The sequence below is a fragment of the Liolophura sinensis genome, chromosome 13 (genome assembly GCF_032854445.1).
Source record: "Liolophura sinensis isolate JHLJ2023 chromosome 13, CUHK_Ljap_v2, whole genome shotgun sequence".
Lineage (NCBI taxonomy): Eukaryota > Metazoa > Mollusca > Polyplacophora > Chitonida > Chitonidae > Liolophura > Liolophura sinensis.
The window spans coordinates 29,407,736-29,422,732 of NC_088307.1; the positions used below are offsets into that span (position 1 = coordinate 29,407,736).

The window sequence follows — 14,997 nt, forward strand, 5'->3', positions numbered from 1 at the left end:
GATGTGGCCTTTGACAGTGTCTGTGAAGTTATTCCCTGTAGCCAATCAGCGGCCAACTCTAAACTTCCTCAGGTGAGTTCATTGTGAGGCGATGTGGCCTTTGACAGTGTCTGTAAAGTTATTCCCTGTGGCCAATCAGCGGCCAACCCCAAACTTCCTCGGGTGAGTTCATTGCGCGGCTATGTTGACTTTGATTAAATGCATGTAATTGTTTGTTTGGGTTTAGGATGTCAGCCGATTATCTATCTATTTGTTTGCATTCAGTGCATGGACCAGGATCAGTTCTGTGCCAATCAGCTGTCTACCTCCCCACAACACCTGCCTAAGGCCATTATTTCCCAGGTAACAACAGGAAGGATCACACTGCAGAGAGACAACACTGGCTTACTCGGCATGTACCCAGGTAAGTCAAACTCTCACCCTTATCACATCTAATGGAATAAAAGTTCAAAACTAAGTGGTTGGCATCTACTGATATCCGAGTGCATTGATCAGGATGAGATTTCCAGTGCTCATGTTAAAGATGGTTTGGAAAAGCGAGAGCTTTTGTACACGGAATTCACAGAGCTAAAACAGCCGGGAAAATATAAATGACAGGTGACCTTCTCACAATTTTCACTGACCAACTCCTTTGTCTTTCCAGTTGACACGCATCCTCCAAGATTTCCGTTTCCCGAACCTAAAGATCTGACAACGCTGAAGATGACGAACAGCGAACAGTCGAACAAGGACACACCTCAGGGGAAGATCATTATGGAGGGGCTGGACTCTGGTACCGTCATAGGCATCGCATTTGCGGCATTCGTCATTGGTGTCATGTTGACAGCTGCACTCTGGTATATCCACGCCCACACTGGTAAGCGCAGAAAATTCTGGAAGGGTTTGAGGAGGAGGTCTTTCAATCATTCGTTTGCTCATATTTGTCCACGGTTAGTCTGTTCCGTCATATTCTGACCTGTGTTCCTCCAGTATCCTTGTGTATATAGTGTGGATACCCTGGCTGGTCATAGTGTAATGGGTATCACGTGTGTTGTTCTGGCCCTAAGCTCTGGAAGCAATCTTGGACTAAAGTCAAATTTTTAGATCATTTACTTTTGTTATTTCTGATCTAACAAAGTCAAAATATTACTTGACAATGCAAATTTTTGGGTCAGTTATTTTGCACCAATTTTCAACTAAAATAATGGAAACGAACCTTATTTAATTATCAGGGTTAGCATAGCCCTTGAAACTCTTGGAATTTTTTTGAAAAACAAAATTCCGTTTCAAGTACTTGAAGGTCCTTGAAAAATAAAAACTCCTGGAAACTTGGAAAAATACCAATTTTGGGTGGAAGGAATTGTACTGTCGTGTACATCATTCTTAATCAAAATATGAGAAAACTGAATTTTGTAGAGCTAATTTTTCTAAAACAAACTAAAACTATTTCTGAGGCGATTGCAGCATTACCCATGGCTCATTTTCTGTTACCTTTCTGTTACGACTGCACATCCACATGTGCTACCTGGGCTCCTAAGAATAAGTCAGGTGACTGTATCAAACAGATATGGTGTCATGGCTTTCATTCATTACCCTAGTAGCATGCAGTGTTTTACTTATTCAGCCAAAAACTAAGCAGGGTTAAAACACAGTTAATGTATAAAGTTTGTGGAGGTGACATCATAGAGGGCACTGTTTGTAGCTGTTGTAATAAGATCTAGCTATTGTAAAAAAGGCAAGAGTTTTGGTGAAGCAAACATCTTATACATTTCTATCATTTTGTCTGTTAAATAAAAAAAAGGTTTTGTGCTGTTTTACCAGTCACGTGATTTAGCGGCCAATCTGAATTTTATTGATGAGCTAAAAAACTCTTCTTCTCCAAAATGACTAAACGTATCGAGATAAACGTTACAGTTTTTAGGTGGATCTCCCTACCCAGATTGTAAAAAGCTTTTGGTTTGGTATGCAAATAAGGCAAAAACTGACCAATGAACTTTTCTCAAAAGTAGGTCAATTTTTAAAACTGTTTAAAATCATTAAGCAAACACACTATCTGGTGCCCGTTGATGTAACAATTACAAATCTGCAAGAATTTTTTTGTACTTTGTGTTGTTTTCATGTTATGACCAAAAAAAAAAATTTGACAAAATCGTCCTATGTAAATAACAAGGGAGCTTCGAGGTAGACTGCGTGAAACCATTGACCATGGGTGGCAGTTTAAGGTTCAATTCCACTACATTCCTTTCCATTGTCTTCCGTGCTCTTTCCCAATATTGGGAACTGTATAGACACAAGGCTACTAGAAGTAAAAGTCTGGTGGTGTGGACCGGGCAATTTGGCCCCTGAAAACTCATTCAATTGTCTCTGAATGAACCATGATTAAACCTTTGATGTAAGTCCTAAAGTGGCTTTGTGATCCTGGGGCCTCGGATGCAAAACTGACCAGGTTTGAAATGTCAGCTGATATTAAATCTGTTAATCACTGGAACTGCAGAATGCTCCTCTGATTGTTCATGGGGCCTTAATGACACCTACGTAGCGGCCGACGACCCTCATGTGTGCACAGTCTTATAGTTGTTGTAGACGGCGTCTTTTCCAAGCAATATGGTGTGCATCTCTCTGTGGGAAAGTTAGTCAGTGATTTGCCAAAGTCTGTTTTCTAGGTTTCTTGCATCCAGTAGACTGATCACAATAGAGTAAGTGAAGAATCTAAGAGTGGTGTTATATGGCAATCAGATAAGTAAATAAAACACTGACTTTTGAGTAAGTGAGTCTCTCAGGATTGGTTATGATGATAGTGTTAGTATGTCTGAACTGTCTTTCTGTCTCTAGGCCCAGTGAAGCAGACAGGCCCATCAAGAGGATGGGCAGAGTCCAGTGGGGAGACAACTCCGTGTTCTACAGCCCCCATCCATATATCCACGTAACGCCCAGTCGATCAAAGCCCCGTGCAGTTCGGAAGGCAAATCCTAAACCCATTACCTCTTTGTTTTCCCTCCCATTCTGATATCATCATGTATTTATTAGCCATCGTTTTTTTTTTCTTCAAATTTTTTTTTAAATATTTTTTTCTTGGAGAAAACGGGTAGCAATTGATATGTAAAGTTTTATTACTCCATGGCCAACCCTGTATACCTCTAACAAATGAATGCTGTATATAGGACGTGGACTCGAGTCAGAGAGGGCATTTTATTATTATTATTATTATTATTATTATTATCATTATTATTATTATTATAATTATAATGGACCGTTTGAATAACTAAGCTATAATTATAAAGTTAAGGATCATTTGATAGTATTTGTGAAATGAGATGACCCTTAGCTGTAGCCAATGATTCCCTCCATTATGCCAAATCAGGAGGAATTAATGATTTATTCATTAACTCAAATCTTCATTATTGGTGTATTATGTAATAATTGCAGAGATTATGTGTTCCAAACAATTATGTGCTGATTCGCCTCTCAGGAAACTCTGTTAAGCTTATAACCTTGGCTACCTGTACTACAAATATGTTTGTTTGTATGTTTAATTTTTTTTTCTTTTGTTTGAATTATTATTTTCTTTTCCGTTCATTTTTAATGAAACTTGTAAGTTTTACTGGAAGAGGAGAAATCTGAAGTGCTAAATAGACTGTGTGTTACCTACATGGGTTGCTGTTCAATTGTGTTGAAACACAAATGCCAAAAGCAGTGGAAGTGTTGAAGAAGTGCAGGAAGGTGCAAAATGGTCTCTTGGTGGATGTTGTTTTTGTGGTCAAGAGAAGTGATTCAGACAAAATTGCACAGCTCTCATGTTGTAGCTTTCCCGAAATCAAAGCCGGTCACAATGATGCAGGATAAAAATTGATCTGCCTGAAGGAATGGGGTTTGCTGAAAAGGATACACACATTCTAGCTGCCAGGTATTGAAATGGTTCCACGTTTTGGGCACTGGAAAAGCTGTCCACAGGAAAGTTACCTAACATCTTTCAGATGGAATCTTCATTTCGCTAAGGTGTGAGGAGAAAATACTGTGTTGCCATATTGATAAGAAGAATGGGCTGTTATATATGAGAAAACTCAGCACAACAACATCAAGAGACAGCAACACCCAACAGAAGTGTGGCATGCTTGTATTGATGGGCGTGTATGTATCACTGTGGTGAGGTTGTGCAGTGGAAGGTCAGTGGTGGTATTGAAACACAGTGACAACTGAAGGAATATGTGTAGGGAGGAAACTGCTCCTGCGTTCTGTTTCCTGGGGTACAGGTGGATAGTACCTGGGATGTTGTGGAAGACAGATCTGTGCTATCTGTAAACTGGTATGTTTTTGAAAGAAGTCATATTATATATATATACACATGTCAAACCTATGTTCAAATCTTTTTACGATGTTACATCACTTTGATGTACATGACTTTTAAGGAAAGGTGTGACCTTTCACCTCTGTCCTTTCGTGTGGAATCTGCCTCAACTGACAGCTGAACTTTTTGATACAAACTCTACTATGGGTGAGGAGAACATCCCAAGGGGTCGTCCACAGTTTACTAAATTTCAAGAAATGATTTCGCCTGATCATACGTGTCATCTTTCATTGCTATGCTGGCCGTTAAGGCTTCACGATCCCAAATACCCATAGCTGCCAGAGGTGGAATAAAGAAAAATTTGTTGGTATTTTCTTGAAATTTACATTCAGGTTCTTGCCATTTAGTTTTATTGTTTTGTTTTTTTTTCTCAGTAAAATTTGGACGATCCTGTTCAGGCTTGGCACTTTGTTTTCACACTTTTACTTGTCCTGGTATCTTTACACCCTTTAATGGACTAACGTTGTACTGCGAAATTGGTATTTTAGATTTAATTATGTTTTTAACCCAAAATGTGAATGTATGACACATTAGAGTTGTAATGTTAGTGTTGTAGACCTTCATTAACATTTGTATGCCATATGTGTGTGACACAGTTTGCTTTAGCGGAGAAATTTTGATGAGTAGATATGGACAGTGATTTGTTCAGTTTGTAGAAACTGAAAATAGTGACTGAACGGATTTGGTATGGCATGTGTTTGTATGCATTACACTCACATGTTTGGAACTGGAAGGGTGTGGGGTATGGCAGATATGATTATTGTTGTGTAGAATTCATACGGAGTATATCTGCAATATGTGAAATACAGATGGCATACGTTTGAAATGTAGGCAAAATTTGTAAGTTACGTGAATTGTAGGTGGCATGTGTCTTCATATGCATCTGTTGTGTGAAGTCTAGACAACATACAAATTATGTGAAGTGTAGACTATGTGTGTCTACATAGACTGTTATGTGAACTATAGGCGAGATATGTCTACACCTGCTCTAGGTAAAATAGACATTGTGGAAGTCACGTGTGTTTAATGTCTACATCTACTGCGTTAAGCGCAGGCACGCAGTTTACATCTACTGTGTGAAGTGTAGACAGTCTGCATCTACTGTGTGAAGTGTAGACCGTCTGCATCTACTGTGTGAAGTGTAGACAGTCTGCATCCACTGTGTGAAGTGTAGACAGTCTGTATCTACTGTGTGAAGTGTAGGCATGCAGTTTACATCTACTGTGTGAAGTGTAGACAGTCTGCATCTACTGTGTGAAGTGTAGGCATGCAGTTTACATCTACTGTGAGAAGTGTAGACGGTCTGCATCTACTGTGTGAAGTGTAGACAGTCTGCATCCACTGTGTGAAGTGTAGACACTCTGCATCCACTGTGTGAAGTGTAGACGGTCTGCATCTACTGTGTGAAGTGTAGACAGTCTGCATCCACTGTGTGAGGTGTAGACAGTCTGCATCTACTGTGTGAAGTGTAGGCATGCAGTTTACATCTACTGTGTGAAGTGTAGACGGTCTGCATCTACTGTGTGAAGTGTAGACAGTCTGCATCCACTGTGAAGTGTAGACGGTCTGCATCTACTGTGTGAAGTGTAGACAGCCTGCATCCACTATGTGAAGTGTAGACAGTCTGCATCTACTGTGTGAAGTGTAAGCATGCAGTTTACATCTACTGTGTGAAGTGTAGACAGTCTGCATCTACTGTGTGAAGTGTAGACACTCGACAGTTTCTGTGAATCTTCCTCCTGAAGAGAGTAGGTTGAAGATCTACGAATTTTTTATTACGGTGGTTTTTTCGTTTTGTTGTTGTTAGGTCAGAGTAAATATGTTTGTATATATTTATGCTAGTTTTAAATGTTGACGTTCTACCTCCAGGTATGTACAAGCCTGTACATGTGGTTTTTCAGTACCAGCTGACGATGTACATATACGTATATATACATATATAATTATATATCTCCTTGTTTTAATACCTCCACCGCATGACGTGTACTCTGCCCGTTGTACTCTTGTTTAATGGTGTGGTCTGTGGTGAGTTCAGTCTGCCCAGGCTGATGGCTGACCTTCTAATCCCACTTTAGCAGTACTATGCGACTGTAGCATATCTTCTTTAGCACTCGTGTTTGCCTGTCTTTTGACTTTGCCAAGAAGTCTACTTTCATCTCTTTAGCACTACAGTGTCAAGAGGTGAGCTTTCAGCTCTCTGGCACTACAGTGTCGAGAGGTGTGTTTTCAGCTCTCTGGCCCTAGTGTCAAGAAGTGTGCCCTCTACTCTGGCACTACAGTGTGAAGTGGTGTGCTTTCGGCTCTCTGGCACTACAGTGTGAGTTTCTTGCCCTCCGACATGACCCTTCCTTAGAAGTGTGAATGATTTGTGAAAGAACCTCCAAAAATAAGATGCAAGAGCCTCACGCTGCAGTGAAAGGGACATCACCAGTGTGCGGAATCCAAGTAAGGTGAAGCATTCATAGTTTTGTAAGACAGCATTGCATAGTCACTGGTGAATGGGGCAGGTGAGGAGCAGATTATGTGCAGGGCAGCCATAATTGGGGTGGCGAGTTTCCTGGCCTGGCTAGACTGGGCTGATACTACACTGACTGGTTAGGGTTAGAAGGTATGTGCCAGAAGGTACGCACCAGATGCTCACTAATGTTTCATGATGTTTGAAGATTTGTTATGATGGTGGTTAAATTGCCTGAATGTTACACACCCGGTGGTATTGTCTTCCTTTGTATAGTTGATTCCGTGGAACTGTTGTCTTCTTGTTGTATGTGAACTGTACGATAAATGTTTAAATGAAAATACAGTATATAGATATTTCACCATCACAAACTGGACAAACGCCAATGCTGACTTGATAAATTAGACGCTTTGAGCAGTGTACTGGGTAAACACTGCATTGGATACTGGTTACTGGTTGAATTGCAGATCATCAAGCCTGACATGTTCTTTTTTACCTCAATATCTTTTTGTTCTTATTTTGAAAACAGAAACGGGTATATTATCAGTTTGCCCAGGGGTGTGTTTGGGTATTGGGTGGTCATCTGCTCTGGTTTTACACATGCTGTGAAAGAGCATTGCAGCGTTTAAGCTAGAACACATTTCCTGTCAGTTTTTCTCAGGCTGTTTAATATATATTCATGGCTGTACATAATGGCTAATGGACATACCTGCTATGGAGACCATCATCAATCCATGTCAGTATTTTTGTATGACTGTTCAGCTGTGAGCCCCATCAGGTACACACAGCTCATCCCCTCCCCAACCATTCACCCCATGGCTGCAACCAATACTACATCCACTTAACATACCTGTGACATACTACTGACAATTTTGTACCGGTGTGCAAGTTTGGGTTTGTGTTGCCTTTTGGCTGGTGGGATTGCCCGGTGTTGCTTCAGATCTGCATTAATCTTTGCATTCTTCGCCTCGTTCCATCTCGTCTTTACATAAAACTGTGGTATGCAACTTCTTGCCATATCTGCCAATCAGGCGAGCTGGTAGTGGTTAATTTGGGGATTTTATCTCGGAATTTTCCGCACTGTTTCATACATTTCTATTGAACCACTTGATGTACACGAGTACTGGTAATTCTGGTACATTCTGTATTCAACCTAAAGTCTGGCTGAACTGTTAAAAGCTCATTATCAGGTTTTGTGTGTAAAAGGATGCTGAGGTTAACTCTGTAATCCAGCATCACAAAACAAGTTACAGCTACAAAGAAATGTTTGTTTCTATTGAATGGAGGCCATGCCCTCCTGTCATACTTCGAGCTTGGCATTTTTAAGACAGCACAAAGTTTGCAGTCGCACAGAGGGAGTGTGGCCAACTTTGTGTTGGCAAAAATTCCCTTTGTCATTGCATTCAGACCATGTGAAAATGTAATGCTGTTTATGCTACAAAAGTTTATTTCACGTACTTAGTATGTGGATAAAGACTCAGAGCTGAGCATAAGTTTCTTCCTAGATCTGATGTTGAACTTCCACGCTACAGCACTTGCATCAGTAACAGAATTTTAGAAAAGAAAATAAGCGGTTAGGTAGTTTGTGTGGTTAAGAAACACTGTAGCGGCAGTACACAGTTGTCATCACCCAGCGATTGTCCCGTCTCTAAAGCTGGTGTAATCACATACATATATGTGTATTTATACTGAGCTCTGGTTGTTGTGCAGTTCATGGGTCTGCATTTTGCAATGTTTTGGAAGTGAACTTTGGTGTAAAAAAATAGCCTACAATTTACTTACAGTTTTTGAGTTCTTCCCATAGATTTTTGAAGTTAGACACAGTCCGGTTTTTATATGGATGATCTGAATTACACATGTAGGTGATTTGCCACTTTAAGTTGTGACAGTTTTGTCCTAACCCAAGCTCTATCCTTTTCTTTTCTGCGGAGAGTATGTGGATGCATTCCTTTTTTTTTTCAAGATAAAGCAAATCATGTTTCAGAGACTTTTATGGTCTTCAAGAACATTTTTGGCTATTTTTTTTTATAGGTTTAATATTTGATTGAACAAAGTTCAGCTTGACAGGATCAGATTATTGTTTTGGAGCTTCCCCCAAAAAGATGAAGTTAATATCGACTTTCATAGGCATTGGAATTACAAACAAGTGGACATCAACATAGATAAACATTTGGAGCATTACTCTCTGAAAAGCTCAATGAAAACCGTGATTAAAATTTAATTTGTTGTGCAACTGAACAGTTTGAATTCTGTTTTGTCTTTTTCTTCACCTACATAGATTTGAACTACTGATACGTTTGACGATATTACATGGTCATTCACCTATTTCATCTACCACTGAAAGTCTTGTCACCACTTCCATTGACAATTCTATCACATCTGGCCATTGCCTGGATGGCTGCTTCCTTAGTTGAAATCCCTTCTGCCCAATTTTATGGATGTTGAATAATTTTCTGCATTATGACAACTTAAGCTGTCTAAGTTTGCACACGTTTCTAGAAGTTGTGACAACTTGAGCTGCCTAAGTTTGCACACGTTTCTAGAAGTTATGACTACTTGAGCTAAGTTTGCACACGTTTCTAGAAGTAATGACAACTTGAGCTGTCAAAGTCTGAACATGTTTCTGGAAGTTATGACAACTTGAGCTGTCTAAGTTTGCACACGTTTCTAGAAGTTATGACAACTTGAGCTGTCTAAGTTTGCGCAGGTTTCTAGAAGTTAAAGCAATACATGCAATAGTAACTTCTATCACTGGTTGGAGATGGCAAACCTTCACAAGCGAGGTCGTAGTGGGGAGACATTCAGATTTCTGAATTGGTCCCAGTAATACAGCCAGCATTACTTTCTTGATTTCGTCTGTATTGGCTTTGTCTAGTTTGGAATTTGTCATCTGTCAGCATAGTCATTATTACGAGTGCCCGACTGGAGTTGAGTGATGTGACCCACTGGGAACTGCACAGAAGTGTATGTCACCAGATATCTCAGGAAGCACAGCATGCCCCGCCACACCCATTGTCTTCTCGTTGTCGTGTATTAGTCTGGGTGAATCATTGTGTAACTGTAACGGAGACCCTGGCTGTGCGGGGCACCATCGCTTAACGGGCCGGTTTTATTGTATCATTATACCTACATATGTGTCTGTTTTTTTGTTTGTTTGGTTTCATCAGAACTTTGGAAGCCAGTTCAAATATTGATAGCAATCAGTTTTTATTTGCAAGATCGATCTTTATTCAGATTGTGAAGGTAAGAAGACTGGGTAACAAATTAAGCTACGGATTAAACATGATAATTCCTTAGATATACACAATTCTGTTGTTGTTGTTGTGATAATACAGAACAGAATAGTGCCATGTTGAAACGAGTACTGGTACATGAAAACTGAAAGAGCTTTGTTACAATGGTACAGAACATTGATCAGATTTGTGTGGACAGATTTAGAATTCTCTGAATTGCGTTCAGAAAATGAATCGTGTATGGCTGTGTGTTTTTACAAGTGTCAAGATTGACATTTCTGAGTGCAGGCTGGTTTTCAACGCGTTTCAACATATTCTATGCTAATTATTCTACGTACTGAAAATGAAAGATTCAGCGTGGTAGCTGCTCTGTATTTCTGCTCAAATCTGAACAAAATTCTGTCCGAACTGCGTCAACTTTTTGACAGGTTAGTGTAGCAGAACATTGTGACAGATGAATTTGTTTGTATAACCCGAAATGTAATGAAATGGTTAGCAATACATTGTGTTCCACCATACCTGGTGAACTGCATGTTAACAAGATTGTAGCAAAGACAACTGAGCTTCACTCTATTATGAAAATTCAGGTAATAGTACAGGTGGTAGATTTTATGTACAGGATTCAGTCAAAGTCCTCTGTTAAGATTCAGGAACTGAGTACTCTGTGTCATCTTGTCCAGTGCGTGGTATTCACAGGATTGTGTCAATCGGGTTTAATCTGTTAGGCTCTGCTTCTTCATGAACTTCTCTGGCCATCCTTTGTAGCAGCCGGTATTTCTTTCGTAACTGCATGTTTTCAAGATTTTCGTCACATGTTTATGACATACTCAGGGAGTTGACCACCCCAACGCACTGCCACGCGAGCGCGTCCTGACACCGCTGTATACCCCAAACTACATTTACAGAATGAGATAGGATTGTGGTCTACTTGCACAACATCGTTGTAACATCACCAGCGTGGAATTGCCCCGACAGTTCCTAGTGCTTGTTGTCAATGAAGTAAAACGCACGCAAGGTTATGCAGGCTTGAAGGAGACTTCAGGAATTTCTCGCACATTTGTAATGTTATTTGGTTGTTGTGACGTTTTCCTACAGGAAAGAGAATGTTAACTCAGGCCGTCTGGCTTGGCTGTGCGGTGGGGTTAGGTTGTGTGACCTTATATATATTATATTACAAATGTGTATCAATTGACTTCATAACGTATCGTTGACAGTATTACCTTACTGTAAAATGCAAACCCATCATTTTGTGAAATAAATCAGACATTTCCGTGTCACCTCATTGTTTTGTTTGTTTGTTTGTGTCTGTACCTGCGCGTGTCTGTGTGGGTCATTTATCTATTGTGATGAAAACAGGATACCTTTTCTGGTGTGGAGAAAGGATGAGTAACTGTACATTCCTAGATAAGAAAGCCCCAGGCACAAATACAAAGTTAATCCAGGAAAATACAGTTAATCCAGGAATGAACTGTTAATCTGTAGAGTTACGAGGTTTTCCTCCAGTTTAAATGGTTGCATTAGTGTTACATAATAAATGATTTCTGTGTTTAGTGATGGTAGGGAGTGGGGATACGAAGTGCACAGGTCACACAAAGCCTATGTTTCAGTTCTGATTCTTTATGTATGACGACATGGATGACCTTAATCTGCCAGACAAATTTAGGAAAGTATGGCTGCTGTGGGAGGGATGAGGGAGAAATTAGAGTTTCTCAATAGAGCGACATCACAGCAAGTGCACAATGTAATCTGAATTGACCACTGTTCTCGTGGAATGCATGAGTAACACAATACCCGTGATAACAATGTCAAGCTTACAGTTTAGGCTGCTATTAGATAAGGTGGGAAAGGTTCCCTATTTCTTCAAGACTGGACTGCGGTGAAGCATCGTGTTGTAATGTTGTGTCTGGTGTCGGTATACTGTGACTGGGTGTGGCATCATGCCTGGTGTCCGTATACTGTGACCCAGTGTGGCATCATGTCTGGTGTCGGTATACTGTGACCCAGTGTGGCATCACGTCTGGTGTCCGTATACTGTGACCCAGTGTGGTGTCCTTTCTGGTGAACATACACTGTGACTGGGTACGGCATCACATCTGGTGTTGGTATACTGTGACCCAGTGTGGCATCATGCCTGGTGTCAGTATACCATGACCCAGTGTGGCATCATGTCTGGTGTCCGTATACTGTGACCCAGTGTGGTGTCCTTTCTGGTGAACATACACTGTGACTGGGTACGGCATCACGTCTGGTGTTGGTATACCGTGACCCAGTGTGGCATCATGTCTGGTGTCAGTATACTGTGACCGAGTGTGGTGTCCTTTCTGGTGAACATACACTGTGACTGGGTATGGCATCACGTCTGGTGTCGGGATACCGTGACCCAGTGTGGCATCATGTCTGGTGTCAGTATACTGTGACCCAGTGTGGCATCATGTCTGGTGTCAGTATACCGTGACCCAGTGTGGCATCATGCCTGGTGTCAGTATACCGTGACCCAGTGTGGCATCATGTCTGGTGAACATACACTGTGACTGGGTGCGGCATCATGCCTGGTGTCAGTATACCTTGACCCAGTGTGGCATCATGTCTGGTGTCAGTATACTGTGACTGGGTGTGGTGTCCTTTCTGGTGAACATACACTGTGACTGGGTATGGCATCACGTCTGGTGTCAGTATACCGTGACTGGGTATGGCATCACGTCTGGTGTCAGTATACTGTGACTGGGTGTGGCATCACGTCTGGTGTCAGTATACCGTGACCCAGTGTGGCATCACGTCTGGTGTCCGTATACTGTGACCCAGTGTGGCATCATGTCTGGTGTCCGTATACTGTGACCCAGTGTGGCATCATGTCTGGTGTCCGTATACTGTGACCCAGTGTGGCATCATGTCTGGTGTCATGTACCTTGACTGGGCATGGTGTTCTCCCTGGTGTCAGTATACCGTGACTGGATGGCATCATGTTTGGTGTCAGTATACTGTGACTGAGTGTGGCATCATGTCCAGTGTCAGTAGGCTGTGCCTGGAAGAGGTTTCACATCTAATGGCAAGGAGTCCATGTGCTGAGACACTTCAGTTTCACTCTAACTTCTTGTGGAGCCTAGGTGACTATTAAATTGGTCAGCCAATCTTGTGCGACCATTTGTGCAGAAAGCCATTCGTCTTCTGCCAATATGCTGGCCCGGATAGCACAGTTTGTAGAGTGTCTGCTTCGGAAGCAGTAAATACAGGGTCCAAGTGACACATAAGACCTTAAAAAGAGGAAGTTGTAACTGCCTCGCTGGGCGTTCAGCATGAAGGGGAAAGTGCAACGACTGGTTGACCCATATCAGTATAATGGCTTGGACAGGGCGGCTTACTTGCCTTTGGCAAGGCGTCTTAGTGAAGCAGCACTAGATAAAAGAGCAGTGGAAATCTGTCCTGCATCAAGGAGGCATATTACATGCACTTTAAGGATTCGTTCGTCGTCATATGACTGAAATATTGTTAAGTACAACATTAAAGCCCCAGCACTCACTCACTCACTCTTCTGCCAATATTGTGTGCAGAGGGGTCATGCATCCATAAAAGAGAAATTCTTAAGTATATATGTTATCAAGCAATACGTCCTTTTAATTACATTGGTGTAAGTGTCAAAATTAGGACCAGCCTATTATTTCCAAACAGAAGCTGTAATTATAAATAAGATTTTAATAATATTTAGCAACATCAAATCCATGCAGCCAAAGTTAGATTCGTGAAGCCCCAATTAAATTAGGAGAAATCATACTGCAGTCAGATTTCCATATTATTAGATAGACTGGCGTGCTCAGATGTTAGTGTTCATGATTTTGAAGAAAATTCCTGTAGGGAAGAGTGAGGAGTGGGGGTATTTGCATTACAAGAGTTCTTGTTGGTTCTCTTCTTTGGTTTGGAATTTCGTTAAGGCCGTAAAATGATACCGTTGATGCCAACATTAAAATTTTTCTGAAAGTTCACGAACAAATCTTTGAACAACAAATAATAAAGCTTTGAACAACAGTAAAATCATACAAATATTGTAACATGTTAAGCTAGCTTCGTTAGCCATTACACCTGGGACTGGCTGGCATTGATTTTGGTTTTCACCAAGGAAACCCCTTCAGCAGTAGGGATTCGGGGCCAGGAAAGATTGGAAACCTGTACTGAGACTAAACAACAGTACTGAAATGCATGAAATAAAAATAGCATGCATTCAAAATAAAGGCGATTTACATCTGTCGTATAAAGAACACTATTTACAAATACAGGGCGGCTGGGGCACCTATCTGAAATCGATGCCTGAGATGACTATGAGTTCGGACAGACACATTATTTGGCGGCCAACAGATGTGTATTAAAGCAACCAAGGAAAGTACAGAGGTGTTCAAGATCAAGACAGGTCTGTGATAGTATACGTAATCAAAGCCCTTCAGAGCTAAGTCCAAACCATGCAGGTTTGCAGCCAAACATATAACTTTGGAACCCACTGGCTAGCCATAATCCAAAACTCTGCCGTTGTTTGAACCAGGAGCTTGTGGGGCAATAGTACGGAGACGTGTGGAGAACGTCTCTCAGCAGTCGAATTCTGCGTGGAGGTAAAACTGACAAGAACGCCGACCCTAACAACAATTAAGATTTCACACGAACTAAATGACCCGTCCGTTCACTATCAAAATCGCCAACCGTTACAATATCAAAATATAAAGGTGGATTCTCAGTTTTGTTTTTTATTTTGTTGGTGTCAGCAACTGGTATTGGTCACTTTCTTTTGCCGATAAAGGTTGACACCATCTTTTAGTAGAATACTTGTGCTGGGAACAGAGCATGAAAAGTGACGTTCGCTTCAACTCGGGTCAGTTCATACTTCGATTTCCTGTTCCTACAATGCCGGGCGACGCTTGTGTGGCAGTTCAAGTCTCACGTCAGTGAAATCATCTGTCTTGCAGCAAAACCACACACCTTGCCAAAGGTGGGCTGCTCCCGTT

The 14,997-nt window shown here is 41.2% G+C and overlaps 1 protein-coding gene across 3 annotated transcripts in view; it reads left to right on the forward strand.

Annotated features, from left to right (window-relative positions):
- The window catches only part of LOC135480617 (transforming growth factor beta receptor type 3-like), a 46,443-nt gene extending 43,284 nt beyond the window's left edge, over nucleotides 1-3,159 (forward strand). For all 3 annotated transcript variants that reach the window (XM_064760501.1, XM_064760503.1, XM_064760502.1), the window contains exons 15-17: nucleotides 265-403; nucleotides 644-856; nucleotides 2,812-3,159. In XM_064760501.1, coding sequence (XP_064616571.1) covers nucleotides 265-403; nucleotides 644-856; nucleotides 2,812-2,906 — 447 coding nt within the window. In that variant the 3' untranslated portion in view covers nucleotides 2,907-3,159. The remainder of the gene's footprint in view (nucleotides 1-264; nucleotides 404-643; nucleotides 857-2,811) is intronic.
- The last annotated feature ends 11,838 nt before the right edge of the window (nucleotides 3,160-14,997 follow it).